General features: G+C 48.8%; 1 protein-coding gene across 1 annotated transcript in view; it reads right to left on the reverse strand.

Annotated features, from left to right (window-relative positions):
- Positions 1 to 266: 266 nt before the first annotated feature.
- LOC118087029 (one cut domain family member 2) overlaps positions 267 to 25,911 on the reverse strand; it is an 80,322-nt gene continuing 54,677 nt past the window's right edge. Inside the window, exon 2 of the mRNA XM_035119273.3 lies at positions 267 to 3,960. Coding sequence (XP_034975164.1) covers positions 3,668 to 3,960 — 293 coding nt within the window. The 3' untranslated portion in view covers positions 267 to 3,667. The remainder of the gene's footprint in view (positions 3,961 to 25,911) is intronic.

A 25,911-nucleotide genomic window follows, 5' to 3' on the forward strand; every position in this document is an offset into this window, starting at 1 on the left:
CTCTCTCTCTCTCTCTCTCTCTCTCTCTCTCTCTCTCTCTCTGTCTCTGTCTCTGTCTCTGTCTTTCTCTTTCTCTCTGGGGGGAGCAATCGAAAGAGCAAGGTATGGAGGTCTTGGGAAGGAAGAAGGTTGGCTACATCATCTATGGGTCATGGTGGGGGGCTCATGGCGTAACCATCTAGGAAGGGTTATGGCAGTAGCATGGGAACGAGGATAAGGTAGGTTGGGTGGGTGGGTGGGGGGAGTGTTTAGATTCCACCACAAACCAGGCAAGGGGAACAAATCTTTGGTATCAGGTGTGATTCTCAAATCACGAAAAACTCGAAAACTCAAGTGAGGTAGCCTATATTTTTTTGGGTCTCACTACAAACGTCCTTTTTTTTCACGCTCGGGGGCCAGTCGCTCGTCGAAAGCTTCCTTGTCCTTGGGGTGCTCTTTTTTTTTTTTTAGCCAAGGTCAGGCCCCCGTTTATTACCTTTCTTTTTTTTTCTGGCGTGGCTTCTCAGCCCTTAAATACTCCACAGAATCAGGTACAGAAATCCACTGTCTTCGCCCTCCATCGTCTGTTAGCATCAACACGTCACGACAAAGACAAGACAGGATGGGGGGGGGAAATAGGGGGCGCTTGGAGGGGGGTGGGCACTGGGCGGAGAGAGAAATATATATATATTTGCTTCCCTTCCCTTTCGCACCCTCTCTTCCTCCTTTGGCAAAACACACCTCGGCATTTGCTACATTCCCCTCCTTCCAGACATGGTTCCGTCTTCTGTTTTGGTTGGTTCAACCATCTCTCCCCCTGGTGGTCACACCCCCTCAATAGCCTAGATTGGGGCATAATCTTGGGGGGTGGGGTGGGTTTCTGGTTAAAGTTATTTTCCTCTTCTTTTTAAAGTCCATCCTCCTTTCGAATTAAATAATATTATCCGATGGTGTGGCTTTCCTTCTCCTCCTCCTCCTCCTCATTCCAGAAGTCGCCTAACCGTGGATTTAACACTTCGCCTTCAACGTAAAGTCAACAGGGGAAGGGAAAAAAACTCCACACAGATGGTGCTATTTTTACCCGCATCAATTTGGTATTGTCCCATTAAAAATCAAAAATCAAAAGACACACAGACACACAAAGAACCCCACATTTACTGGGGAGGTGGCGAGGGTGAGATTCTCTTGCCCCCCAGGCCTTCTCAACTTCCTCTCCTCCAGGCCTTTGGGTTCAAACGTTTGGGAAGCTTGGTTCGTGAAAGTGTCCCTCGTCCGCCATTGTCTCGTTTTATTTTGCCTTTGCAAGTCACTCATGACTCATGGTGCCGGCCCCTGTTGAAGACAACACTCCTTCCAGGAATGAAGAAGAGAATTGTGGTGTATCTATCTTTTTTCTTTCTTTCTTTCTTTTTTAAGGCAGGCTGTTGATTGGCACACATACACCCATGCACACACTCAAAAATAGTCAGTTATCTTTCATACGTTGCCAGAGATCCCTTTTTTTTTTTTTTGAGCTTGTTGTAGAGTTTCTTTTTCCAGGGTTTTGAATGGGGACGGGGTGGGTGGGAAAGAGGATTGCATTTCTCGCCACCCACCATGTATAGATCTGTCCTTAAATATATCTCTATCTCTGTTTTAGCAAGCAGATTCGCAATTCGGGCCCCTGTCCACCCTGAGGCCCCTGTTCCTATCCTATCGGTCATTTCTAATTCCTCACCTCTCTCTGTTGATAGCACAGGCAAGGAAAAGAGGATATAGGGGGCGGGGGGCTTGTGGGTACTCTGTGAGGAGATGGACAGAATCAATCCAGTCTGGGGGCTGTCTTCTGGAAGGGAAACCAAGGTCAAGACAGAAGGCGAGCTGCCGGTCCAGCGTCCGGGAAAAAGAGCGAAAATCCTGTCATCTCCTTTCCTTTGGTTTCATTAAAGCTTTTTCTTTCTCTCTCTCTCTTTTTCTTTTAAATACCCGAATTATGTACCTAAAATGTGCTTCGTGACCCGCTTATTTTCTCTCTCTCTCGAAGTGACGCAGTGCAACTTAGCTTTAGTTGATTCCAGGGGGAGGAGGAAGGGGTATTTTTCGGATGAGTTGCTACTCCCCCCCCCCTTCCACACTTTGGCTTGGAATTCCTTTGAGAGGAATCGTTGATAGAACAAGAACAAGAAGTCTTCTCTTCGGCTCATTCTCCTACACTTTTTGGTTGCTCTGTCTTTTTTTTCCCTTTTGGTGGATGTGAATCATGTTGTTGTGCAGTTGGCCATGAGTTAGGGTATCTATTCGTGGAGGGGTTGGTTTGGAGAGTGACGCCTTCTGTTCATGAGCTGCGTAGACAATGGGATGCAAGGAAGGGTGTTGAGCAGGTGAGCGGGGAACAAATGTGCGTGAGGACAGAATGGCAATGTTTGGTGATGCTTGCAAAGATGGTTCTCCATGCTTTCCCCTTGTTTATCCTACAAATGCCATGCTCCTGACTGGTTTTATCATCATCATCATCATCATGATTATTTTTAAAAACTTTCTCAGCCCCCTCATGCATTTTTGGTTTGCAAACTGAGAGACACCCCATAAACGCCATTCATACATTCCACCATTGATTCCACTTGCCATTGCCTAGGATGCAACAGCTTGTCCCCAAACGAATTGCAAACCATTCCCATGCGACACAGTCGCTTGCCTTTCCCCCCACACACACATCCAAAAGGGCTGTTATCAGCTTCGCGACAATGGCCCTCGTTTGAAATGGAGCTGGGGGGGGGAGGAAGGGCAAGAGGTCTGGAAACTTGGGGGCTCAGCTGTGTCCTAGAATGCAAGACCATTGCTGGTGCCAAGGTAGCCATGGCAGGAAAATAGAAATCTACCTAATACTGAGTCAGACCATAGGTCCATTTAGCTCAGCACTGTCTACACTGACTGGCAGCAGCTCTCCAGGGATTTCAGGCTGGGGATTTCCCCCAGCCATACCTGCAGTTGCCTGGCATTTATTTATTTCTTCGCATGCAAAGCAAATGCTTTACTACTGAAAGGTGAATGGTCTAGGGGTTGAAACCCAGGGACAGGGGAAAGGCAGAAGGAAGGTGTACCAGTTTGACAGGGTTACATGGATACTTGCCCTCCCAACAATTGCCCAGTGCTGGGCTGTGTTTAAGGCATCCAGCACACACTCAGTTGGCCAAGGCACCCACCGACCCTCAGCGATATGGCTTTCGCCTCCCCCATAACGGGAACTTCAAAACAGACTACCTTGAGAACATATGCAATTAAATCAGCCCCTTAACCCCCTTGCCCAGCCATCAGAATGGCACAACACCCTCTGAGCTGGGTGCTTGTTTGTTTGTTTGTTTGTTTATGGGGCAAATGGCGCCTCTCACCTAAGCCAAAGATTTTGGGGGCTGCTTGGGAGATGGCGCCAAGCAAGTGCCCCTCTGCAAATCAGCCGCCAGCTTTTAGGCAAGGGCTCTTGTGCATCTAAGACGCATGGATGCTCCCAGAGGTCTAGCAGCATTCCAATTGCACCTGGTGCTGTGTTTGAGGTATGAGTGGCGCATGGCTCAAGGTGTGTGCATGGCGGTGAGGAGAAGGAGAGCCGGCATGGAGAAGGCGATGATGAGCTTTCTGGCTGCTGTGTGGAGTTGGACAGGGCGGAGGGGGGGGGAGATGTAGGGAGCAGGTGAGAAGGAGGAGGAGGAGATCATGCTTTGGAAAAAGTGCTTGTAGATGAAGAGGGAACCCCGGGGTTGGCTCCTGGGTCTTCCTGCCAACGGTTCATGCACCTCCGGCGAGCGTTCATGAAGAAGTTGCTGACGGTGTTCAGTTCCAGGCCCAGCTGCTGTGATATGGTCATCTGCATCTCCTTGGAAGGCCGCTTGTTCTCCTTGAAGATGGCGATCAGGGTGCGGCGCTGGAGGTCCGTGAAGACGAGGCGCTGCTTCTTCGGCTGCAGGTTCCGGTCCTTCTGCTGCTCCTGCTCTTTACGTTTGCATGCTAGATGTCGTTGGAGGAGGAAGCAGGGAGGGGGAGAGGAGGAGACAAAAGAACACAGCCATCAAACGGATGCAGGACAATGCTTCTTCCAACTTTTCTGGGGGCCCTCCCCCCATACAGATGGCAACAACTCTGCTCTGACCCTTCCCCTGGCAAGAGGGCACCTCCCTCCCCCCCCAAAATACATTGGCTCTTCTGTGGTCCTTCATTAAGGCTACAGTGGAACCTCGGTTTTCAGACGTCTCGGAAGTCAAACACTTCAGCTTTCGAACGCCGGAGATACTGGAAGTAACTGCGGTTTCCGAACGCTTTTCTGAAGTTGAACGTGACACGCGGCTTCCGTTTTGAGTTTCCCGTAAGTAAATGCTTCCGGAACTAACTTGCTTCAGTTTTTGAACGTTTCGGAAGTCGAACGGTTTCCCGGTACGGATCACATTCGAAAACCGAGGTTCCAATGTATCTGTGTTTTGTATTCTCCCCCCCCCTTTCTTTCTTTTTTTTATAAAAAGATTCACCCAGTTTTTCCCAATTTCTGCACCCTTCGTCTACAGAGGGTGCAAATCTCACATTTGGACAAAGCCTCCTGCTTCTTTTGCAGGAACTAGGGAACTAGGCGCCAACCTTGCTCAGCAGCCCATACCATTTAACAATCCAACCCTCTTCTCGGAGATCTCTGGGAATTGTAGTTCTGTGAGGGGAATGGGGGAGATCCTGATAAACTCTCAGCACCCTTAAACAAACTGCAGTCCCCAGGATTCGTTGCAGGAGGAGGCCACGGCTGCTAAAGTGATATTATAAAGGTAAAGGGACCCCTGACCATTAGGTCCAGTCGTGACCGACTCTGGGGTTGCGTGCTCATCTCGCATTATTGGCCGAGGGAGCCGGCGTACAGCTTCCAGGTCATGTGGCCAGCATGACAAAGCCGCTTCTGGCAAACCAGAGCAGCACATGGAAACGCCTTCCCGCTGTAGCGGTTCCTATTTATCTACTTGCATTTTGACGTGCTTTCGAACTGCTAGGTTGGCAGGAGCTGGGACCGAGGAACGGGAGCTCACCCCGTCACAGGGATTCGAACCGCTGACCTTCTGATCAGCAAGCCCTAGGCTCAGTGGTTTAACCCACAGAGCTACTTGGGTCCCTAAAGTGATATTATATAGTGCTTTAAATAGCAGTTGGAAGCAACCTTCAAGGCTTCTCTATTCCAACCGCCCTGCAATGCAGGAGCCACCCCTAAGGAGTCCCCGGCAGACGGCCAACCAATCTCCGTCTTAAGACCTCCAAGGTTGGAGAGCCCGCCATCTTCCTCTCTGTCTGTCCCTAAGGTTTAGCTGGAATAATCCTGGCTTATCATTTGAATCCACTGGTTGCTCCGTCTTCCAAGTGACAGCCCCTTCAGATATTGAAAGGTGGCTATCATATCCGTCTTCTCTTCGCCAGGCTAAACGTACCCACCTCCCTCCGCCATTCCTTAGGACTTGTTTTCCAGACCTCTCTGGTGCGCGGTGGTGATGTGTCCTCTGTCTCCAAGCATCATTATCAAATTTCAATTATTAGTATGAATTTTAATTATTAGTATTTTTCTCTCTCTCCTCTCTCTCTCTCTTCCTTTTTTTTAAAGACTGGGCGAAGCTTTGGGTGTTTCTCAATCCAAAAAAAACCCAGCAGAGGAATTAAAAAACCTACCCTATGACCATCAGATGCTTGCAAGGAAAACAAATGAAAGATATAAACCTTTTTGGCACATCAACAGGTAATATTTACTCATTATTTAAAAGTCATCTTTTTAAAAGTCATTTTTTTAATTAAAAAAACACACACACGAAAATTTCAGAAAGCTTAAAAATGAAAGGGGGGGAAACAAGATTGGCAAAATTAGACATTGGGTCAAAGCATTTGCGACAGGCAAAACCGCCCTCCACCAATTCCTTCATCCCTTCTTCCCAGCCTACAACCCCCCCCCCCCCAGCAGCTTCCCATCAACTCACAAAATTGATTTGGTCCTTGGTCTTCCATGTATACATTGGCATCATCAGTGTTCCCCAACCTGGGGACATGTGGCTCCCTGGGGGGCCCCCAGAATATTCCAAGGGGGCCACAGGTGAAAATGTGCAATGGGGGAGCTCACAGCATGCTAGGGGGCCACAGAAGGAAGTGAGAAGTGAAGAGGGGAAACATTATTTTAAAAAAAGTCCTGATTGGCTGGTTATCCACTTGGCGACCCACCAAGACCTAGTGCTCCATTTTTTTGCCACTTCCTTGGAGCAGTCCTGGTTTGTTTCTGGCAGGAGAGGGTGATCGCCGAGGCCCCCGTTTTGACCAGTAGAGCCTGTGATCCAGGACCCCCCAGGTCAGGTAAGTGTGGCTGGTGGGGTGGCAATAGGTAGGGCTGAGCGAGCCAGAGCTGCTTGTTGCTGCTGTCAGTGCTGGGCCCCGGGGGCAGCCTGGGCCTGACTCTGCAAGGCACAGAGAGCAATCCACCCCAGCGCCTACTGGATCACGGCCTTTGGATGTTGCCAGGGGGCGCAGGGCCCGCCGGGAGCGTCAGCCCAGCTCTACAAGGCACGGGTGAAACCTACCCCAGTGCCTAGCCAAGTGGGGTTGTCTGTGTTGGGTTTCTTGAATAATCGAAGTTGCTTTTGAGCCGGTCTAATGTCAATACTGTCTGTTTAAGAAAAACAGGTGCCGGTAATTTCTGTTTAATTGCTCACAGGTGTGGGCTCTACTCCATGTATATAAGGCTCTGTTGGAAAGCATTTCATGTGGGAGTTGTGTGGGAGGTTTGGAATGTGGGTATGTAAAGTTGCTGGGAGAGGGAGCGTTTATCTTTAGTTTAAAGTCTCTTCTGAGTCAGTTTGTTTTTCTGTTAGAGAAAGCCAACCTTTTGTTTTTTACTTCTGTATACTTTAAGCAGGTCTACTGCTAGTCAGGGGTTTCATGCTAGGTTCAAACTCTTGGTGGTGTATTTTAGCCAAGTCAACTTCTGTTTGCGTATTTTGTTTTTCTATAAAACTCTGCGTGAAGCGTACTTTGAAGGGCCACTGGGAAACTGGGGTGTATGGTTTATGTTAGCACTCTTAATACCCAGTGATCCCCAATATTATTTCCTAATAGTCTGCAGTCAGAGACTGGGCAGAGGAGGGAAGGTGGGTGCCTCCTCCTGCTCCTCAGCCTGGCCCTTCCAGAGAAGGAGGAGACAGTTCAGAATTACAACAGGGGTTGGAGGGGAGGTCACAGCTTAGAGGCAGGTGGGGGGGGAAAGCTGGGGATAAAGGGAGAGGAGGAGGAGGAGGAAGCAGCAGGAGGGTGACAGCTCAGACTCAGGGTCTTTAGAGAGCATTCCAGACCCCCCCCCCAGAACACGGCATGCCTTGGAAGTAGGTGAGCAAAGAGCTCAAAGGCAGACGGCACGTCCCGTAGTGATGACTCGTGAGGAAGAGAGAGGGGTGGAGATTCACTCGGCCAAGGCCGGGCTCAGGGCACCTAACACTAGATATAAAACAGCTGATTAAAATACAACTTAAGATTAAATACATTAAAATTAAAATTAAAATGTAGCCTCATACGGAAAGGAAAGGAAAATGGGGAAATGGGGGAATGGATCAGGTTGGCTCCAGGCCAAATGCCAGGCAGAGCAACTGTGTCTTACAGGCCCTGCGGAAAGAAATCAGGTCCCGCAGGGCCCTGCTCTCAGGAGACAGAGCATTCCAGCAGGTCGGGGCCAGCGTTGAGGAGGCCCTGGTTCTAGTTGAAGCTCATCTGATTTCTTTCGAGCCCAGGACCTCTAAGGTGTTACTATTTATGGACCTTAAGGTCCTCTGCAGGGCATACCGGGAGAGACAGTCCCGTAAGTACGAGGGTCCTAGGCCTTGGGCAAAAGCCCAAAACTAACCCTTTCGCACCACATATACTGAAGCAGCTGTGGAGGTGAAACATAGGCAGGGTTTTCCCCAAGATGATTCCTACAGTTCAACCAGGGGCCTTCCGCGTGTAAGCCATGGAAAGATGGGGCTTGGGACAATGATTCCCTCTAGGCCCAGTGTTGCCTAATCTTGATGGACAGCCCAGGTCTTCGTGTGCCCAGGGTCCAGCAGCGACCGGGATATTGAGTCACTGGCTGAGAATATAGACCAGCCTCCTGGCTCTGAGCAATGGAAACTGAGGCTGACTGGCAGGCTGCCCACCGAATCAGCAAGAACAAGCACCCCTTGGAGGTCTCCGTGGTGCTGAAATGCCCGACTTGTCTTGCTGCTCCTTGGGGCCAGAACAGGAGGTGCCAACCCTCCAAGCTGTAGGCTTCCTGAGATGTTTCTTGCCAAAGATCAGACTTAGAACATTCTGCATGCAAAGCTTGTATTCTGCCACTGAGCTATGGGTGCTCCTGGTGTACAAGGGTTATATGTGGCTATGGGCTCGCCTCTGGAGAGCGTGGGTCCAGTGGCCTGTTGTGAGGAGGAGGCCCTGCACTTTAAAAATTTACCACTGCCTGTGCTCAAGAGCCCTTTTCATGGCCATGCCTAGGTGCCAGAATCAAGCCCTAGCCCAGGCAAACCATTTCAGCCTTTTACATTTTTAGTATTTATTAAATTAATATACCACCCTTCATCAAAAGATCTTAAGGCAGTTCACGGAATAAAATGCAAGCTAAAGCACAAGCAAATAAAGGAATACAACAAACCCACCCCCTTTCCCACAGACATATTTAAAAGGCGGTAGGAATATTGATTAGCCGGGTTGGAGAGGAACATTTTCTCCTGGCACCTGAAAATATATAATGAAGGAAACCAGGCGAACCTTCTGAACATGTGCAGAGTGCCTGCCCTTTTACGAAACCGCCACCCTTCCTCATGGAGTTACTCGCTGGACAGAGTGAATCCCAACATCTCTCATCTTAAGCACAGATACCAGTAAATCTCAAATAAATTCTCCCCTTCCTTTTGGAGGGGGGGGGTCTCTCTCCAAGAAGAAAGCTTAACAGGTCCCTTTGCAATTCAATATAATTACAGCTCAGCAGAGCAGGAATCAATAGCTGCTGTAGTCGGATCTATACACAAGAGCATCACCAAAGCCTCTGTTCATATTTCTCATTCTTTGTGGATCATTGTCTAGGCAGCCTTGGTCTAGCCATTCACAGGCTCCAGGGGGCATTTGTGTTGAAGGCCACTATGTTCCTCTGCTCCACAGACTCGCCGGGGGCCTCCCCTCCTTGGCAAAAGGTAGGATTAAATAAAACGGCGAAGCTACACTTACGGCCCCAGCTGCATGCGATTCTACTTAGAGTAGACTGATTAAAAACAAGGGTGACCCTGGGCCCAGGAATTTCAGTGGGTCTGCTGCTGCAAATAGGACTTGGTTGGCTACAGCCTAATATCTAAAAGAAAAGAAAAGCTTAATCTAGCGCCAGTTTCTCCACTGTACCCCTAAATGGATCTGTTTATCCTCAGCCCCCTTTGCAATGCAACCTGTAATTTTCTGCCCTGCACACAGACACACACTCGCATGCATGCGCAATGCGCATGGCTATTATACAAGCGCTGGTGACTTAGGCAAACGACAAAAGGTTGGCGCTAGGAGGAGGGCTGGCTCTGGTTGTTAGTGGGGGAAATGTTATCAAGAGGGGTTCTTTTCCCGTTCCATGTGTTGACAGCAACGACACAGCGGTTTTTGCACAAGGGCGAAGACTCCTGCAAGCAATGGGGGTGCCTGGCAGATCAATGACCGCGAGCCCGAGGCCCGGTCATAGAATCGTAGAACTGTAGACTTGGAAGACACACACACACGGGGTCATTTAGACCCTGCAATGCAGGAATCACAGCTAGAAAATGCTCTGACGTAAATGCAGGGGTTTGGACTAAATAATAATAATAATAGTAATAATAATAGGTAAAGGACCCCTGGGTGGTTAAGTCCAGTCAAAGGCGACTATGGGGTTGTGGCGCTCCCTCAGGCCAAGGGAGCCAGCGTTTGCCCACAGACAGCTTTCTGGGTCATGTGGCCAGCAGGACTCAACCGCTTCTGGCACAACGGGACAGAAGTGCGTGACAGAGACCAGAGCGCACAGAAACACCATTTTCCTTCCTGCCACAGCGGTACCTATTTATCTACTTGCACTGGCATGCTTTCAAACTGCTAGGTTGGCAGGAGCTTGGTTAGAGTGACGGGAGCTCACTCCATCGCAGGGATTCGAACCGCTGACCTGACGTCAAGAGGGATTCCTGTAAGCCCATCTCAGTTGAAAGCATTCTGAGCCGCCACAACCCTGTTGCAATGTATTCTGCTGGCCACCAGGTGGCACTATGGCTTCATCTGCAAACTAGGCCCTTTTGCTCAGAGCCATTCACAAACTGACCTCTCAAAATCCACCAGCCAGAAAAAATTGGGAAAACAGAGGTGTGAGTAACAATTTCACCTGATTTCTCCAGGATTGAGGAGAAATTCTCAGACAGTTTCTCAGGGTCAGGGCTCACCATTGGGAGTGCGGTAGATGCACAGATTATTTTCCCTTCCCACCCTAAGAATTCTTATTTTTTGCTACATGGGTGCATTTTTTAAAAAAAATTGCAGTCGTGTTGTTAGCTATCACAATACTTGGGGGATAAGGTTGTTCTGGGCCGCCGTTTTCGGGCGAGAGGCTAGGATAGCAGGTGTCTCACAGCAGAGAAAAAACAGAGAAAGTTCTTCAAAGTGGCCTTCTCACCCCCCCCCGGGGGGGGGTATGTGAGAACCAGGAACATCTCAGCAGGGGGGGGGAATATCTCCTGAGAAATTGCAGCTCAGTTCCACTCCCTCTCTCTTTTCCTCATACGCGAAGAAAAACTATACATAACAAACAGCTCCCCTAATTTGGCGCCAGTGGAAATGTAATTTTGGTATTCCAAGAGAAAGAAATGCAAGTCGATCCATACAAAGGATGTCATAGGAAAGGAACATCAAATTCCCCGTTGGGTCAGCTCCAGGGTCCCACAGCTTAGCACCTAGTCTTTAACACGCAGTTATGTGGGAATGTTCAGGGAGGCAGGAGAGGATATATTGTTTATTAATGTCCTTCCTAACTTGCATTTGCAAGTTCCTTTACTTGGCAGAGTTTATATTCCCCTTTTACACACACAGCAGATACATAGCTGTCAAGTTTTCCCTTTTCCTGCGAGGAAGCCTATTCAGCATAAGGGAATTTCCCCTTAAAAAAGGGATGACAGCTATGAGCAGATAGCTGGTTGCAGGCTCGTGTAAGCCTCTCACTATCATACAATTCAGTATTGAATTGTATGTTCCTGGTAAGTCCCCTTTTTAATTCCTCTTAAAAAGAATAAAGACGCGGCAATCTTATTCAAAGTCAGTAAAAGAAGTTTACTTACATCAGTTCACAGTTGGGTCCCTGAAGGCAGACTTAGTTAAAAAGTATATACATGTGGGTCTGTCTTATATGGAGTTTGTCCCTTTGTCCTCTGTTGCCAACAGAGTATCTCTAGCTAAAAAGCTGCTCCAGCGATGATAGGAAGTCAAAAAGAAGCGAGAGAGAGATATGGCTGCATGCCTTGCGCTTTTGTTACCTGCACAGGTAAGGCCACGCCCACCTATAGTCACATGCAAGAGGAAGGATGCTCCAGGCTAAGAGGAAACAGGAAGCTTTCGATTGGCTGCAACAAACACCCCCTTTTCATGTCCACTCTAGGCAAAAAAGGAAAGTTGTAACTTGACCGCTACTTATGTTTCACATCCCACAAGTTACACCTAGGCATATTTGGGGACAGGGGCATCTTTCCCATAGAGGCAAGTGGTGCAGGGCGCCAGGGCGCCAAGTTCTGGAGGGCGCCAGGGAAGAGGTGGAGGTTAGACGTGGCGCCTCTCGGCATCAGCTCGCCACCCTCGCCCGCCTCGCTGAAGCAGGGCTGCGCCCGGAGCCTCCGCCTCTTCTCCGCCAGAGGAACTGCCCTCCAGCCCTGCAAAGCTGCCGGCAGCGCCGTAAAAAGGTCAGCAACTCTGGTAAATGGGGGGGAGGGGTGCTGGAGGGATATTTGCACCACAGCGCCGGATATACTTAAGACAGCCCTGTTTGGGGACTTGATGGGGTTAGGAAAAAGTCATAGAAGACCAATGCAGCTCTCCTTCATGAAGCTACTTAACCAGAGGGTGGCAACAAAGCTTTTCTGTGGCGGTTCCCCCTTTGTGGAATGCTTTCCCCAGGAAGGCACGCCTGCGGCCTTCATATATATATATATATATCTTATTTAACTTATTTAACTGCTTATTTAACTTATATGCAGAATTCATCATGCGAAAGGCTGGACTAGATGAATCCCAAACCGGAATTAAGATTGCCGGAAGAAATATCAACAACCTCAGATATGCAGATGACACAACCTTGATGGCAGAAAGTGAGGAGGAATTAAAGAACCTTTTAATGAGGGTGAAAGAGGAGAGCGCAAAATATGGTCTGAAGCTCAACATCAAAAAAACCAAGATCATGGCCACTGGTCCCATCACCTCCTGGCAAATAGAAGGGGAAGAAATGGAGGCAGTGAGAGATTTTACTTTCTTGGGCTCCTTGATCACTGCAGATGGTGACAGCAGTCACGAAATTAAAAGATGCCTGCTTCTTGGGAGAAAAGCAATGACAAACCTAGACAGCATCTTAAAAAGCAGAGACATCACCTTGCCTACAAAGGTCCGTATAGTTAAAGCTATGGTTTTCCCAGTAGTGATGTATGGAAGTGAGAGCTGGACCATAAAGAAGGCTGATCGCCGAAGGAGGAGTCCCATGGACTGCCTGGCGTGCTATGGTCCATGGGGTCACAAAGAGTCGGACACGACTAAACGACTAAACAACAACAACTCTCTCTCTCTCTCTCTCTCTCTCTCTCTCTCTCTCTCTCTCTATATATATATATATATATATATATGAGCTGTACTAGCGTTGCTGTGGCTGAGTCTAAGATTGGATGTGAATTTTGTTGGCAGGTAAGACACAGACAGCAGGGTTGTCTTGAACATAGAGAAGTCCCCCCAAAAAGACCCCGGCTGTCTTCGTCGGAGCAGGAGTCACCCAGCAGCCACTCCCATTGACCTGGCACCCTGACCTCTCCCTCTCCCTCCCCCTCGCATACCGCATGTTCCCGGCAGTACTGCATACTCCCGCCGGGGTCCGCCGGGGGAAGGGGCAGGATCCAGCCGCCGCCCTCGGAGAAGGAGTCGCCGGGCAGTCGTTCCCAGCAGCCTCTGCCTGCTAATGTCAGGATCTGGCCCCTGCCTTCAGAGTAGCCACCGGGGAGTCACTCACAGCAGCCTCTGCTCGGTGATGCATTTAGTATAGTGTGTGTTCCTTTGACGCCCAGCAGATGGCGCTCTGTTTGCGAAAAATAGGGTTTTACCTGCCACAGGTGTGACACCTGTACAATCTAAGTATATGCAAACACTCCTGTATGCACATGCAACGTTGTGTCCAAATTTCAACGCAATCGGTCAAGCACTTTCGGAGATCTTTGGTCACCCACAAACGGACAATTACATTTTTATTTATATACCTAGATTTTTAGGCAACAGGCGAAACATTCATTTTCAGCTTAGACCTTTGGCTGATTAGCATTCTACAAATCTACGACCTTTAAAATATGTCTGCGGGGAGGGTGGGGTTATTTCACTGTTTCGTTTTCCTTATTTCCTTGTTTTTAATCCTGTGTTTTATTTTCTGTGGCAGTATACTGTACAATCAAAATAAACAAATAATGTCTGAAAGCTCTCCTCCTAAAGTTCAGTTGGAATCTCCTTTCCTGTAATTTGAAGCCTGGAATCTCCTTTCCTGCAATTTGGTCCTACCGTCCAGAGCAGGGGGGGAAACAAGCTCGCTCCATCCTCCATGTGATCGTCCTTCAAATATTGATGATTCATTCTACACAAGAGGCTTCCCTGCACGCGACAGGAGCAAGCCACACACACCCGCAATCTCTGGACTGTCTTCAAGGGCAGCCCCACATACAATGCATTGCAGTAATCTAAGCCGTTGTGCAACAGAGTCGCTGGTGGGTCTGCAGTGGGTCGCAAGAGGAACTTACAAGATATTTGGGGGCTCTGCTGCAGACTCTCCAAATGTCCCAGTTTTCCAGAGACAGTCCCAGATTTACAGAAGCCGTCCCTGTTTCTGATCACGGAATGTCCTGCTTTTCCTTAGGACATCCCTATTTTCACAGGAGAAATGTTGGAGGGGATGGAATAGGACGTCCCTATTTTCACAGGGACAAAGATGGAGCAGCCAAAGATGGAGAAGCTCTATACAGTCAGCAAAAACAAGACCTGGAGCTGACTGTAACTCAGATCATCAGCTTCTTATAGCAAAATTCCAGCTTAAACTGAAGAAAGTAGGAAAAACCACTGGGCCAGTAAGATACAATCTGAATCAAATCCCTTATGAATACACAGTGGAAGTGAGGAACAGGTTTAAGGATTTAGATTTGGTGGACAGAGTGCCTGAAGAACTATGGATGGAGGCTCGTAACATTATACAGGAGGCAGCAATGAAAACCATCCCAAGGAAAAGGAAATGCAAGAAAGCAAAATGGCTGTCCAACGAGGCCTTACAAATAGCGGAGGAGAGGAGGCAAGCAAAATGCAAGGGAGATAGGGAAAGATACAGGAAACTGAATGCAGATTTCCAAAAAACAGCAAGGAGAGACAAGAGGGTCTTCTTAAATGAGCAATGCAAAGAAATAGAGGAAAACAATAGAATGGGGAAAACCAGAGATCTGTTCAAGAAAATTGGAGATATGAAAGGAACATTTCGTACAAAGATTACCATAATCAAGGACAAAAGTGGTAAGGACCTAACAGAAGCAGAAGACATCAAGAAGAGGTGGCAAGAATACACAGAGGAATTATACCAGAAAGATATGGAGGTCTCGTACACCCCAGGTAGTGTGGTTGCTGACCTTGAGCCAGACATCTTGGAGAGTGAAGTCAAATGGGCCTTAGAAAGCACTGCTAATAACAAGGCCAGTGGAAGTGATGATATTCCAGCTGAACTATTTAAAATTTTAAAAGATGATGCTGTTAAGGTGCTACACCCAATATGCCAGCAAGTTTGGAAAACTCAGCAATGGCCAGAGGATTGGAGAAGATCAGTCTACATCCCGATTCCAAAGAAGGGCAGTGCCAAAGAATGCTCCAACTACCGCACAATTGCGCTCATTTCACACGCTAGCAAGGTTATGCTTAAAATTCTACAAGGCAGGCTTAGGCAGTATGTGGACCGAGAACTCCCAGAAGTACAAGCTGGATTTCGAAGGGGCAGAGGAACCAGAGACCAAATAGCAAACATGCGCTGGATTATGGAGAAAGCTAGAGAGTTCCAGAAAAACGTCTACTTCTGCTTCATTGACTATGCAAAAGCCTTTGACTGTGTCGACCACAGCAAACTATGGCAAGTTCTTAAAGAAATGGGAGTGCCTGATCACCTCATCTGTCTCCTGAGAAATCTCTATGTGGGACAAGAAGCTACAGTTAGAACTGGATATGGAACAACTGATTGGTTCAAAATTGGGAAAGGAGTACGACAAGGTTGTATATTGTCTCCCTGCTTATTTAACTTATATGCAGAATTCATCATGCGAAAGGCTGGACTAGATGAATCCCAAGCCGGAATTAAGATTGCTGGAAGAAATATCAACAACCTCAGATATGCAGATGACACAACCTTGATGGCAGAAAGCGAGGAGGAATTAAAGAACCTTTTAATGAGGGTGAAAGAGGAGAGCGCAAAATATGGTCTGAAGCTCAACATCAAAAAAACCAAGATCATGGCCACTGGTCCCATCACCTCCTGGCAAATAGAAGGGGAAGAAATGGAGGCAGTGAGAGATTTTACTTTCTTGGGCTCCTTGATCACTGCAGATGGTGACAGCAGTCACGAAATTAAAAGACGCCTGCTTCTTGGGAGAAAAGCAATGACAAACCTAGACAGCATCTTAAAAAGCAGAGACATCACCTTGCCGACAAAGGTCCGTATAGTTAAAGCTATGGTTTTCCCAGTAGTGATGTATGGAAGTGAGAGTTGGACCATAAAGAAGGCTGATCGCCGAAGAATTGATGCTTTTGAATTATGGTGCTGGAGGAGACTCTTGAGAGTCCCATGGACTGCAAGAAGATCAAACCTATCCATTCTTAAGGAAATCAGCCCTGAGTGCTCCCTGGAAGGACAGATCGTGAAGCTGAGGCTCCAATACTTTGGCCACCTCATGAGAAGAGAAGAATCCTTGGAAAAGACCCTGATGTTGGGAAAGATGGAGGGCACTAGGAGAAGGGGACGACAGAGGACGAGATGGTTGGACAGTGTTCTCGAAGCTACGAACATGAGTTTGACCAAACTGCGGGAGGCAGTGCGAGACAGGAGTGCCTGGCGTGCTATGGTCCATGGGGTCACGAAGAGTCGGACACGACTAAACGACTAAACAACAAATTTTCACAGGAGAAATGTTGGAGGGGATGGAATAGGACGTCCCTATTTTCATCGGAGAAATGTTGGAGGGGATGGAATAGGACGTCCCTATTTTCATGGGAGAAATGTTGGAGGGGTGGAATAGGACGTCCCTCTTTTCATAGGAGAAATGTTGGAGGGGATGGAATAGGACATCCCTCTTTTCATAGGAGAAATGTTGGAGGGGTTGGAATAGGACGTCCCAATTTTCATGGGAGAAATGTTGGAGGGGATGGAATAGGACGTCCCTCTTTTCATAGGAGAAATGTCGGAGGGGATGGAATAGGACGTCCCTATTTTCATGGGAGAAATGTTGGAGGGGTTGGAATAAGACGTCCCAATTTTCATGGGAGAAATGTTGGAGGGGATGGAATAGGACGTCCCTTTTTCATCAGAGAAATGTTGGTGGGTATGCTACTGCGGGATAGATAGGTGATAGAACAGTGGTCAGCAAACTTTTTCAGCCATGGGCCAGCCCACTGTCCCTCAGACCTTGAGGGGGAGGGGCAGACTATATTTTGAAGGGTGGGAATGAACGAATTCCTATACCCTCCAAATAACCCAGAGATGCATTTTAAATAAAAGGACACATTCTACTCGTGTAAAAACACGCTGATTCCTGGACCGTCCACGGGCCGGATTTAGAAGGCGATTGGGCTGGATCCGGCCCCCGGGCCTTAGTTTGCCTACCCATGTGATAGAATATCTGGGTTCTCTTCCAGCAACGCTACTTCCTTTTACCAGCCTCTGTTGGAGACAGAGTACTAGGTTAGAGAGACCTGCTAGCCAGGCTTTCACGATTGGTTCATTTAGAGCAGTGGGAGTTGTTTGTGATTGGTATGCAGCCTGCATGCCCTGAGCTACTGTGCTCTCCCAAGCAGACTGTCTGCAGCGACGCAAATTAAATCTTCCTCTGAACTCTGCAAATTAGGATGTTAGACAATACAAAAGGCTCCCGAGCTTTGCCATGGAATCTATTTTCACCTCTCTCTCTTTTTGTGTGTGGGGGGAGAGAACTTAGTCATCTAAGGGAAAGGAAGGAAGGAAGGAAGGAAGGAAGGAAGGAAGGAAGGAAGGAAGGAAGGAAGGAAGGAAGGATTTCTGTAGACAAGTGTGGCGTAATATACACATGGCTGCGTATCCTTCCGCACAATGCATTTTGTATGATACTCAGTGCTGGATTTACCGGTAGGTATAAGCTCCCAAAAAATTAAAGGGGAAAAACACCTGGATGTACATTTCCAAAATATAAGATAAAAAACAAATAAAATAAAACCTACACACAACAACAGTGGTTTGTGTTTTGTAGGCTCCTATGATGTAAGAATTGATGCTTTTGAATTATGGTGCTGGAGGAGACTCTTGAGAGTCCCATGGACTGAAAGAAGACCAAACCTCTCCATTCTGAAGGAAATCAGCCCTGAGTGCTCACTGGAAGGACAGATCCTGAAGCTGAGGCTCCAATACTTTGGCCACCTCGTGAGAAGAGAAGACTCCCTGGAAAAGACCCTGATGTTGGGAAAGATGGAGGGCACAAGGAGAAGGGGACGACAGAGGACGAGATGGCTGGACAGTGTTCTCGAAGATATGAACATGAGTTTGACCAAACTGCGGGAGGCAGTGCAAGACAGGAGTGCCTGGCGTGCTCTGGTCCATGGGGTCACGAAGAGTCAGACACGACTAAACGACTAAACAACAACAACAACAACATGATGTAAGTCATGGGCCCCGCCTGCTAGCCTGCTCCCTAAAATATCACTGCTCTGCTCCTTTCTATATATAGGGTGCCTACATTCTGCAGGTGCAAATGGCTTGAGATACCTATTAGGTCCATCAATGACCCTATAGCATATATTCAACACAAAATAAACAGTGACAATTTGTTGTTGACAAAGGACAGTTGGACATATAAAGGGCCCCATTACCTTCAGTAGCTGAGGGCCGCATCAAACCTAAATTCAGCCCAGGAAGGAAGGAAGGAAGGAAGGAAGGAAGGAAGGAAGGAAGGAAGGAAGGAAGGAAGGAAGGAAGGAAGGAAGGAAGGAAGGAAGGACCAAGAAAAGAGGGATAGAGAAACAGAAGGAGAGAGGAAATGATGAAAGGAGGAAGGGGATATATCTAACCGTTCTCGTTCTCCTTTCTTTTTCTTTCGTAATAATTTTCCATTGCAGTTTCAAAAATTTAACACCTGTGCTTCAATGCATCCTAAATTCACCTTCCCTCAACCTCCTGCCCATTTACCATGGTGTTTTAATTCTCTCCCCTTCTGCTGTTCAGTGCCTTTTATTTTTAAATACCTACACACCTATACTGCATTCTCTAATTCCTTCTAATAGTTCAAATCCTGCTCTCAAGTTCATCACACTATAATATTTCCATAGGAAGCCCCCAAAAGGGCTTCCATTCTTCCACAAAGCAATCATCTTATTTGGGCTGTTAACTTTGCCATTTCTGCATAGTCCGTCTCCTTACTTATCCATTCTTCTTTGGTGGGAACGCCTTCCATTTTTGCACATAGAGCCACGGTTTTCAACCCGTGTGCTGTGGCACCCTGGGGTGCCTTGAATGATGCTCAGAAATGTCGCGGGCAATCCCTCTTTCCTTCCCTCCCTCCTCCGATACCCTCTTGTGTCTCTGCCTCCCAAAGGCTGGCACAGCTGTTTGTTGCAGCAGCCCTGGCTACAACCTCCGTGGGCGAATGGTGCCTCTGGGGCAGGCCAGGAGCTGGGGCAGCCTTGGAGTAAGCAAGCAAGCCAGTGTGGGAGCCTAGCTGGCCAGTCCACCAGCCCTTGCTGTTGGGAATGGACAGACTAGTGGGAGGCCGGGCAGGCAGGAAGCCTTTCCTGTGCTTGTTGTCTGCAATGCCAGCCTGGGAGCTGAGTGCCCGGTGCTGAAGGGGAGCCTTTGTGCCATGCAGGCCTGGCAGCGCCCGTTGCTGCCTCCCCCCCCCAAGGCAAGCTGCTGGCCTCACATCCACCTTTGTCCGGTCTCCGTTGGGCCACTGAGGCTGGGGGCCTCCTCTTCCCAGGCCCCTGTGGGGCAGTGTGAGGAGGCACCTCTCTTTGGGGCAACTCAGAGACCAGCAGCTGCCCAGAGGCCTCCCAAAGAAAGGGGAGAGAAGAGGGGGCTGAGGGAACTCTCCACAAGGGAGGGTGTTCGAAAAAGGGTGAAGGGCTGACAGCTCTGCAGGGAAGGGGGACATAACTGGGCTCCCGAGCCCCACAGGGGTGCCACAGAAAGGATGCAGTTGTTCAAGGGAGCCGTGGACCCGAAAAGGTTGAGAACCTCTGGTGTAGACAATCCTGTCCGCTGTTGTTCTTTCGTTCTTTTCTTCACTCCCCTTGTTCTCCCTTTCCTCCCTCGCCTCCTTTTCACTCTCAATATCTTCTTCCGAACCAGCCCCAGCTAATGCGACAGGAGCCAATTGCTCCTAATAAACTGCCACAGTAACACAACCTGGCAGAGGAGAGTCTGCAGAGATGCCAGAGGGTACCTGGAGAAGCCGTGTGACAGCTCAATTTGTACCTGGTGTGAAAAGGAGGAGGAGGAGGAGGAGGAGGAGGAGGAGGAGGAGGAGGAGGAGGAGGAGGAGGAGGAGGAGGAGGAGGAGGAGGAGAGAGACAAGAGGAAGGATAGATGGAGATGCACAAGAGGGGAGACAGCCGCTCTAAATGGAAAGAAGCTGGAAAGAACCACTAGGAATAACAGTCACCCATTTTCAGGGACAGATCACAGACCTTCCTACTATTAAAAAAAAATAGTACGGGTGATCAACTAGGTTTTACCCACAGAATCATAGAATTGTACAGCTATACTAATAATTTATTATTTATACATTTATATTTATTATCCCCAGCCACTCTGGGTGGCTCCCAACAGAATAGGAAAAACACGATAAAACATCAAACATTTTTTAAAAACTTCCCTAAACAAGGCTGCCTTCAGATGTCAGGTAGTTGTTTATTTCTTTGACATCTGACGGGAGGGCGTTCCACAGGGCGGGCGCCACCACCGAGAAGGCCCTCTGCCTGGCTCCCTGTAACCTCACTTCTCTCAGGGAGGGAACCGCCAGAAGGCCCTCGGTGCTGGACCTCAGTGTCTGGGCTGGATGATGGGGTGGAGACGCTCCTTCAGGGATACTGGGCCGAGGCCATTTAGGGCTTTCAAGGTCCACACCAACACTTTTAATTGTGCATGGAAATGTGCTGGGAGCCAATGTAGATCTTTCAAGACAGGTGTTATATGGTCTCAGCGGCCGCTTCCAGTCACTAGTCTAGCTGCCGCATTCTGGATTAATTGCAGTTTCCGGGTCACCTTCAAAGGGAGCCCTACGGAAAGCGCATAGCAGTAGTCCAAGCAAGAGATAACCAGAGCATGCACCACTCTGGTGACAGAGTCTGCGGGCGGGTGGGTGGGGGGGTCTTAGCCTGTGTACCAGATGGAGCTGCCCTGGACACAGAATTGACCTGCACCTCCATGGACAGTTGTGCATCCAAAATGACTTGCAGGCTGCGCACCTGGTCCTTCAGAGGCACAGTTGCCCCATTCAGGACCAGGGAGTCCCCCAGACCCGCCTGCCCCCTGCCCCTTCTGTCTTGTCAGGATTCAACCTCAATTTAATTGCAACTTCCGGACCAGCTGCAAAGGGCAGCCCCGCAAAAAGCACATTACAGTAGTCAAGAGCATACCAAGATTTGATTGGGGAGAGGGGGAGAGGGAGAGAGGGAGAGAGGGAGAGAGAGGGAGAGAGAGAGAGAGAGAGAGAGAGAGAGAGAGAGAGAGAGAGAGAGAGAGAGAGAAGGAGAGAACCCTCCTTCCTTGTATCAAAGATAATGTGCTTCAGGATGGATTGTGCCGTGCTTGGGAACTGGGAAACTTCCTGGCATCGCCCTTTAAAAAATGACCCCCATCTGGAGCTGTTTCTGCTGGCAAAGAACCCATAAATCACAGGAAGGAGCTGATAGATTTCCAATCAAATTTTTCTTCTCACAAGCTGCCTCACTGCAGCTGCAGGACTCCTTCTTCCCCCTCCAACATCATCCCCCCCCCACCTCTGCTGCCTTCCCAACTTCTCTGGACACTCTGGTGGGCGGAGAAGGGGGGGATGGACAACCCAGGATGGTCCATTGATTCCCCTGAACCTGTCGATTTTATTGAAACCCCCAGAAGTAGCTTTGAGAACAAAACAGGTTTGGGCCTGAATGCCTTGATGACAACAAGACTCACTCCTCGTTCCCGTTCGGCTGTGCAGACTCCCTTTTAAAACTTGGTCAACCTACACCCCTGCCATTTATTATTTATTTATTTATTTATTTATTTATTTATACCCCGCCCATCTGGCTGGGTTTCCCCCGCCACTCTGGGCGGCTTGCAACAAATACCAAAACACATTAAAATATCACAGATTAAAAACTTCCCTAAACAGGGCTGCCTTCAGATGTCTTCTAAATGTCATGTAGTTATTTATCTCTTTGACATCTGATGGGAGGGCGTTCCACAGGGCGGGTGCCACCACCGAGAAGGCCCTCTGCCTGGTTCCCTGTAGCTTTGCTTCTCGCAGTGAGGGAACCGCCAGAAGGCTCTCGTAACATTTGTCCTGTAACATTTGTGTTATACACACACACACACACACACACAGAACATGCTCCTTGTAATGGCTTTGTTATCGTTTGTATGGTTGTATGCAGTGCTGTTTTTTGCAGAAAAAAGAGGTGCCAGGTCTCATCACGAACCCTTAAAGACCTACATTGGCTCCCAGTACTTTTCCGAACACAATTCAAAGTTTTGCTGCTGACCCTGAAAGCCCAAAACGGCCTCAGCCCTGTATCCCTGAAGGAGCGTGTCCACCCCGGACACCGGGGTCCATCTCCCGAGGACCTACATTGGCTCCCAGTACGTTTCCGAGCACAATTCAAAGTGTTGGTGCTGACCTGGAAAGCCCTAAATGGCTTTGGCCCTGTATACCTGAAGGAGCGTCTCCACCCCCATCCTTCTGAGGTCCAGCTCCGAGAGCCTTCTGGCAGTTCCCTCCCTGCGAGAAGCAAAGCTACAGGGAACCAGGCAGAGGGCCTTCTTGGTGGTGGCGCCCACCCTGTGGAACGCCCTCCCAACAGATGTCAAGGAGATAAACAGCTATCTGTCTTGTAGAAGACACCTGAAGGCAGCCCTGTTTAGGGAAGCTTTTAATGTTTGGTGGATTTCTGTATTTTAATTTTTTATTGGAAGCTGCCCAGAGTGGCTGGGGAAACCCAAGCAGATGGGCAGGGTATAAATAATAAATTATTATTATTATTATTATTATTAGAGAGGCAGAAGATAGATAATAGCAGGATGCAGAAGAGAGAAAAGAGGTGTTGGAAAGCTAGAGAGAAAGGTGTAAACCATAGAATCGTAGAGTTGGAAGGGACCCCCAAGGGTCATCCAGTCCAACCCCCTTTGCAATGCATGCATCTCAGCTGAAGCATCCCTGACCATCCAATCTCTGTTTAGAAACCTCCAAGGAAGGAGAGAGGAGAGAAAATAAGGGTGTGCCACTCTCACACACCCACGGCCTGTTCTGGTGACAGAGCCTTTTAGACAAGCTCTTTGCCCCCCCCCTTGGCGCCAATCCCTCCCCCAACCCATCGCTCCAGCCAGGCCCTGCCTTACCAAAGGCCTTGACCCCAGCGCTCCTCCCACTTCTAAGGGAGAGCCTGCTCCTGCCTTCCACTGTGAAGCCGTCTTTGTGTCATTCCACTCCCCGGCTGGTGCTTGTGGTTTCTCCCTCTCTCCCCCTCCCGGTGCCCATTAGCCGTAATATCTGTTAAATATTTCGACAGCTTAACAGGGGAATTGATTGCTTGTTACTCCAAGTCGGGGTTTTTTTGATGGGGCTGGAGAAATGTCAGCGGCGCTGCCGGGCCGGTTGCCAGCGGCACCTGAGACGGGGAGATCGGAATCTCTCTCTGGGGTGCTGTTCCAAGCTGTGCCTACGCAGGAGACTCAAAGCAGATTTTCCAGGGATTTCTCTGTCCTTGCCCATCTCCCACCAGGAAAGGAGCCAAGTTTCATGGATTGTTGCCATCACAGTAAGGGTGATGAATAGATGCTCGTTGTTCCATCCTATTGCTGTTTTCTGGATTGATTCATAGAATGGTAGCGGTTGGAAGTGATACCAAGGGTCATCTAGCTTTTTTGTGTTGAATATATGTTGTTGTTGTTATTGTTGTTGAGTCGTTGAGTCGTGTCCGACTCTTCGTGACCCCATGGACCAGAGCACGCCAGACCCTCCTAACTTCCACTGCCTCCTGCAGTTTGGTCAGACTCATGTTTGTGGCTTCGAGAACACTGTCCAACCATCTCGTCCTGTGTCGTCCCCTTCTCCTTGTGCCCTCCATCTTTCCCAACATCAGGGTCTTTTCCAGGGAGTCTTCTCTTCTCATGAGGTGGCCAAAGTATTGGAGCCTCAGCTTCACGATCTGTCCTTCCAGTGAGCCCTCAGGGCTGATTTCCTTCAGAATGGAGAGGTTTGATCTTCTTGCAGTCCATGGGACTCTCAAGAGTCTCCTCCAGCACCAGAATTCAAAAGCATCCATTCTTCCACGATCAGCCTTCTTTATGTTCCTGGAGCAGGAACTGGCAAGCCACTCCAGTATCCCTACCAAGAAAACTCCATGGACAAAGACAACAGGCAACCCCCCTGCAGGAATCTTAGCTAAAGCACCCATGGCAGATGGCCGTCCAACCTCTGCTTAGTCAGCCACCTCCCGTCCCACGGTCGAACAGCTCTGACTGTCAGAAAGTTCTTCCTGGTGTTGAGTCCGAATCTCCTTCCTCGTAGCTTGAAGCCATGGGTTCGAGTCCTACCCTCGGGAGCAGGAGAACACAAGCTGTGTGGCAGCCCTTCAGATATTTGGAGATGGCTCTCCTGTCTCCTCTCAGCCTCCTCTTTTCCAGGCTAAACGTACCCAGCTCCTTCAAACGTTCCTCATCAGGCTTGGCTTCTAGGGCCTTGATCTGCACACCTTCAAGATTGCCAACATCCCAGATAGCCCTCTCCTCCATGAATTTGCTTAATTATCTTTCGAAGGGGGTACGCCTGCATTGGTAAGTTCTTAATGTTTGACATTTTATTATGTTTTTATATGTGTTGGAAGCCACACAAAGTGGTGGGGGCAAGCCAGTCAGATGAGCAGAGTATAAATAATAAACTTATTATTATTTGTAGCAGTAGTATTGGGTGGTGGAGGGGAGTTATCTCTGCCCCCTGCGGGAGAGAGTCCCATAGTTTAATCATGCCCTGCATGAAGGATGACTCCCCCTCTCAAGAAAGATTATACTGTAATTACTTAGCCAAATCCAAGATCAGCTGAGTTCAGCTGTCACAAACATTAGTTCAAAGTATTAGTTCTATGGTGAAACCAAGGAAGGAGAAGCCTTCAACTGTCATGGGCACTTAATCTGAGATTCCTGCATCGCAGGGGGTTGGACTAGAGGACCTCTGAGGGTCCCTCCGAAGTATACAGTTCTATGATTCTGTTTCTTAATGCTCAAGTAAACACCAACATACAGGCTCAAATATAGCGCGTCTCCTTGCCTTCAATTACGCTGACATATTTCCAAGCCTCGGCCTTGGAATGCACTTGGGGGGGGGGGGAGGTGGCAGCATGAGAATAATCATAAAAAATAATTTTTTTAAAAAAAAAAACCCCACATCGATTGGTGCTTCTAATGAATAGCTTTGGCTCAGGGTGTTTCTAGCAGGCCATGCACAGATTTATGGGGAAGCCCCGACCGTCTGGGGCTCAGGGTAGCAGCGCCAGGAGGAAATGTTCCCCCATCAATCTCGCCATTGATGTTGGAAGCCAGGAACCTGAGAATTTCGCCCGGCTGGCCAGGAGCTTGTTATACGCATCAGATATGCTTGTTAAGAGGCGTGAAAGGCAAGCGAGGAGGGTGGCTTTGCCAATCCTGTGTCAGGTTTATTGTTCCTGGACTCCTGGCTGACGCCGACAGCTGCAATTGCCCTCTTTTCTAGCTCAGGGTGGCAACCTCACATACCCGCCAATATTTCTCCAATGAAAATAGGGACCCAGGTGGCGCTGTGGGTTAAACCACTGAGCCTAGGGCTTGCTGATCAGAAGGTCGGCGGTTCGAATCCCTGCAACGGGGTGAGCTCCTGTTGCTCGGTCCCAGCTCCTGCCCACCTAGCAGTTTGAAAGAACATCAAAGTGCAAGTAGATAAATAGGGACTGCTCTGGCGGGAATGTAAACGGCGTTTCCGTGCGCTGCTCTGGATCGCCAGAAGCAGCTTTGTCATGCTGGCCACATGACCCGGAAGCTGTCTGCGGACAAACGCCGGCTCCCTCGACTTATAGAGCGAGATGAGCGCCGCAACCCCAGAGTCGGACACGACTGGACCTGATGGTCAGGGGCCCTTTACCTTTTATTACATAATAATAATAATGATGATGATAGCTTTATTTATTCCCCTCCCATCTGACTGGGTTGCC

The sequence above is a fragment of the Zootoca vivipara genome, chromosome 6 (genome assembly GCF_965207765.1).
Source record: "Zootoca vivipara chromosome 6, rZooViv2.hap1.1, whole genome shotgun sequence".
Lineage (NCBI taxonomy): Eukaryota > Metazoa > Chordata > Lepidosauria > Squamata > Lacertidae > Zootoca > Zootoca vivipara.